We start from the raw sequence: 5,396 nt of genomic DNA on the forward strand, positions 1-5,396 counted from the left end.
TTGCTGAAAAGAGAACCCCTAAAGCAAAGAACAATAAGTCGAGGTATTTCTGCTTGACGTTCATTCCTGGAAAGTCGAAGGCTGACTAACTTCTGTAGTTGAAGGTGGACCTCTAGATTTACACATGCATTTTCGGCTTCCAGAACTGAAATCCAACTTCTTTTATACTAGTTTTATTATACTATTTCTTGTCCATGTAAACAAGCATTTTGCAGTTCGAATGCAAGAAAAATAAAATTGTAGAAATATATCTCTCAGTTTTCTTTAGAAAATGTGACTTCGATTCAAAATTGTCCTAGTCTCTTTACAAAACTTTTAAATGTGTTCTTGCTTTCTTTGCGATTTACCAATGATAGAATGATACGTTAAAAAGATAGTTTATTTTATGGACAAATGGAAAACATAGTATGAAAGATAACCTCGTTAGGTGCAATGTGAAAAGGTTAGTTTGACTAAGAGGATTGGATTTAGGGACAGATGGGAAGCATAATATAAATTTGGTGACTGATTTAAAACAATTGAAAGTTTGATGGTCAAATGGAAATGTGATGTAAAGTTTGGGCAATTCCAGTTTTCCTGTACGCTACTGTTTAAAAGTTGTACCATAACATTCACACCGCAGACTATAAATTCGGGACTCTCCGGGAATTTCTTCTGTGCCCGAAAATGTGGAAGAAGGAGCTCTACACTTCAACACCACTCTCGACAATTCTATTGCGCACAAGAAAATTAGTGAAAATCCATTCTCCAAAAGATGCTCCGTTATTGAATCCACTATTACAAATTTCTGCTTCGTGTTCTCCTTATTCTTCTCCATTTGTTCGTAAAATTGAAATCCAATTTTTTCCTACTGCCGGAGGGATATTTTTCGGAGGCCCGAGGTTTTATAACGGAAATGTTAATTTATTTGTTAAAAAGAAGAACTTTTTCTGCTCGGAGTCGCAATCCGCTGAAAAACATCAGTGCTGGAATTGCGAGGCCACTGCTGATGGTACGACGCCGTTTCTGGTCTGTCAATCGTGTCGCAGCGTCCAACCCGTTGATCACTCGATTGATTATTTTCAAATTCTTGGAGTGTAAGTTTTTTTGGGTATCTTCATTAGTTAGTCGTATACGTGGTCTTTTGGGGCAAAATTCACGGTAAAGTAATTGAGCTTAATTAGTAAATCTTTGTGTTGAATTCCAACCCGTTTTCCTGTAAATTTACAATGGATTATTTGTGATTTTTGAACACGTCATTTATTAGTTTAGCTGCCAAACATTGTTATAAGTTTCATTGCAATTATTCTATTGACGAAAATGGGTTCATGGACTTCTTTGCAATTCCTCAACTGCACGGTATTAAAGTATTTACTATACAGAAACAAAATGTCTTGTAGTTTTTCCTCTTTCACAAATGACTACCAGAGCTTTGCTTTTCCTTCACAGGGAAAGGAGATACAACATTGAAGTGGATAAATTAGAGGGGAAGTACAAAGACTGGCAAAAGAAGCTGCATCCTGATCTAGTTCATTCTAAATCCCAGGTTGATATTATGAACTGCTTCGTTTAATTTCCTTTATATCGAAAATTTGTGCTGCATTAAATATATATTCTTTTTGGAACAGAGAGAAAGGGAGTACGCGGCTGAACAATCAGCTCGGGTAATTGATGCATATCGTACTCTCACAGACCCATTGTCTAGAGCAATCTATATAGTAAGTGTATATTTCGTTTTGCATAGCTTATATTTTTTCATGTGATGATGAAATTGCTGAGTTACATTTGTTGAGTGTTTATTACTACACAAGCACTTTTGCCATATAGAAGTTAGGATACTGCGGATGTCTAGTAATTGGCCATTCTGAGTTTATGTTTGCCCTTGAGTTATCAAACAAGAATAGAAATCTTGTTCATGTTGAACAATTTTGATCTTCCACGTTTTCGTTTATCATTGTCATTTGTACATACCCAACTGTACAACCAAGCTCATCATGCGGGGACAATTGAGGTATCCTAATTGAAGATATGACGAATATTGTGAAAGAAATTTGGTGTCTTGATGAACATGTGAAAAAAAAAAAACGTTGAATGCAGTGGTTCAGTATTCTTGTTTTGGTCTGTGGATGTTTTTCTTGATAGAGAATAAACTTGCTAAACTGCCTCCATTAGTTGTCATCGCCTGGTCTATCACTTTGTTTTGATTGTCAGTCTCTTCCTTTGGCTTATGTGTAGCCTTGTGTTGAACATTGCATTTCCTTTTTTTTTTTTTCTTCTTTTAACTTGTTTACCTCTTCCGTACAGTTGAAGTTAGAAAATGTGGTTGTGGATGAAGAGGAAAGGATTACAGACTCTGAATTGCTTGCTGAGGTAATTTTTATACCTCAAAGGATCTATGTTTAGATTTTTCTTTCCTTTCTTCCTTTTTTTTTTTGTCGATTTAGTTTTGATAATTTGGTGCACCTAAGTAGCACCGATACTTGTAAACTCGTTACGTATCCATATCCGATATGTATATTTTTTAATTATTTTAATTATTTTTATATTTTTTAAATTTTCGATATGTATTCTTTATTTATTTTATATATTTGTATGATTTTGCGATACGTATCCAATGCATATCGTACATGTATTTTTTTTTTAAAATTAACAAGCAGAGGTTTTATTGGAAATACACAATATTATTATATCTTTCAATACATGTGAAATTGTGTTATAGTTGACAAATATGTTTTAACTATTAAAAATAGATAGCGACTAGTATTAAATAATACATGTAAGCTTTTGTTTCATTAATTCTATTATTGAAAATAGATAATGATTTAATATATGTAAAATTGTGCTAATAAATTATACATCAATATAGTCAAACTTCACTATATTTAATAACTTTAAATAAATTTAATTATAAATTATTAAGAAAACTATCTTATAAAATGGTAGAGTTTTAGAAAGAGAAAAACAAACTTAAAACTATGAAATATATCTTCTTCTTGACCGAGGATGGATTATGTTAAATTTTTATAACACATATCCGCGTATCCTAATTTTTTTAAAAAAAAATTGTATTGATGCATCCGTATCCAAATTACGTATCTGTATCCGTACTTCTTAGTGGTGCACTATGAAGTGTACATCTCCCCATGTTGGTGTGCTTCTGGATTATAAGAAAATTCTGTCTGGGCCTCATTAACTAGGTGCTTGGAGGATTCATCTAAATGCAAGTAGATTATTTTCATTATTCTTACTAGTAGCATTTAGCTGGAATAAAAATCAATCGAGTTGTTGACCTTTTGTAACCTTCTCTACATTTAATAAAATCTTTATTTATTTATTTTTTCTTTCCCATCTGCGCTGTGATAGAAAATCTGAAAAGATCATAGTGAGACTTAATGGGGATGGAGAAAGAGAGAAGGCTTGGAAAGGATGGTGGGATAAAGAAGGATGATTTTCCAGCTTCTGTACTGTGATAGATATTTTAAAAGTTCATAACGAGACTTTTTTGGGGATGGAGAAAGAAGGCTCCGGAAGGGAAATGGCAAGATAAAGGAGGTGGATGAGATAGGTAAAGTATGCAAGGCTGTTAAGAGTTATGCTTTTACTATATGCTAACTTCAAAACATAATTGGAAGCATTATACTATAAGCTTTTATTGAATAAATGGACTTAATATGGAAAATGTTAGCATAATATGTTTCTATCATTGAGGCCATGTTGAAGATAGGACTTAAATGATATGCATCTCTTCATATCTAATACCTTAAGCTTTTAAATCAAGTGATTCAACATGGTATCAAAGCATGCAAAGGTCCCGTCACTTATTTAATGAAATTGTGTACATGTTACGCTTTGATAGAAAAAAGTGAGAATTGTCTTCACGTGAGGAGGCATGTTGAAGATAAGATTTAAATAATTTGCACTTGGCCACATACACCAGCATAAGTTTTTAGATCAAGTGATTCAACAATTACAAATTCATAATTTATTACTGAGTAGCTATTTCACGAAAATGTTCTGTGATAGTAATGAGTGGATTTGAATGCAGATCATGGAGCTGAGGGAAGCTGTCGAAGAAGCAGATGGCATCCAAGCATTAAATCAGATCAAAGCTCAGGTATGAGTGTGGTATCCAAAACTACATGCATCCGAGGAATTCCTTTATTATTATTTTTTTAATTTTAGCAAAGCCTGCATATTCCTTCCAGTGGCTCATGTTAGAAATATGATGAAGTTAATATGCTAGGACATCTTGAGTCTTTGATACTTACTAAACTTTGTCTCCGTATTTTACGATTAACAGAGCTAAGAATGGGTTAGGAAAGCTATCTATGTGTATGATAGTTGTACTTGACACTTCAAACCATATTTAAATGTAATTGCAGGTACAGGGAAAAATGCAATATTGGTGCAACTCCTTTGAAGATGCGCTTCTGAATAAAAATTATGAAGATGCCACTGCTTCCATCCAGCGAATGACTTACTACAAACGTGCAAATGAAGAAATCATTAAGAAGCTCTAACAGAGGCAACAACGATCATGTTTGGCTAAGCTCAAAAAACTTTACTTATGAGTTTAAAATAGATTAAAGTTGAAAATAAGTGAAGTTATTTCGACAATAAGATAAATAGATCTTAAAATTAGTAACTTTTTTTTGTTTAAATTAAAAAGAAAGCAACATATCCGAAGGTTTCTCGAAACAAAGTAAGAAATAAATTTAAAAGTTACTTCTACTTTGTGTAAGCCTAGTTAAACAGTAATTGGGTTTTTGTACTCACGTTTCACTTTAATATGTTGTCTAGTAAAAATGCTTCAGTTGAGGAATGTGATTCATTGTCTTGCCAATGGATGTGATATTATGCTTTGTTTGGTTTACATAAAAATTAAATTTTGTCCTCCATTTTTTCACAATTCTTTTTTTTTTTTTTTCTCAAGCTCCTTTTTAATTATATATTCACATAATAAAATATTTTGCACGTAAATTCAATTTTTTTTTTCAATTTTTTCACTATTTCAAAATTTTTCTTTAATTTAATTTTATTATTTTATGATTAGCTTTTATCCTCCATGGTCTAACTAAAAGCATGTCTAAAATGTCTATTTTGGCTCAATCAGCAAAGGGGTACGGGAATTTTTGGGATGGAGATGCTATTCCATTTTCATTGCTCTTGTTCACGAATCCTTTTCTAGTGAACTTAGCTAGAAAGTCTTAAAAAGCGCTACTTTCTTCTTTTTAGTAATACCATTTCATTGTCCTTGTCCACTTGAAATGAAATTTGGGGCTTGTTTAATATTCTTTGCCTCAATTCTTTTAAACTTTACTAATCAAATGAATTAATATTTTCTATCTTACAGCAAGTAGCATTGCTGCGTAAATCGGCTCCTCCACTTACTTCAGTTTGAAATACTCTCTTTATTT

At 32.5% G+C, this 5,396-nt stretch overlaps 1 protein-coding gene across 2 annotated transcripts; it reads left to right on the forward strand.

Moving 5' to 3' along the window:
- The first annotated feature begins 638 nt into the window (after positions 1-638).
- On the forward strand, positions 639-4,836 carry LOC111399767 (iron-sulfur cluster co-chaperone protein HscB, mitochondrial-like). 2 transcript variants are annotated; one of them, XM_023027240.1, is made up of 6 exons: positions 639-1,076; positions 1,429-1,525; positions 1,608-1,697; positions 2,284-2,349; positions 4,025-4,093; positions 4,362-4,836. In XM_023027240.1, the coding sequence occupies exons 1-6, from the start codon at positions 667-669 to the stop codon at positions 4,497-4,499; spliced, it is 870 nt and encodes a 289-aa protein (XP_022883008.1). In that variant the 5' UTR covers positions 639-666; the 3' UTR covers positions 4,500-4,836. The 2 variants fall into 2 exon arrangements, with proteins under 2 accessions (XP_022883008.1, XP_022883009.1); XM_023027241.1 differs by lacking the exon at positions 1,608-1,697.
- Positions 4,837-5,396: the final 560 nt, after the last annotated feature.

The sequence above is a fragment of the Olea europaea genome, chromosome 9, assembly GCF_002742605.1.
Source record: "Olea europaea var. sylvestris chromosome 9, O_europaea_v1, whole genome shotgun sequence".
NCBI lineage: Eukaryota > Viridiplantae > Streptophyta > Magnoliopsida > Lamiales > Oleaceae > Olea > Olea europaea.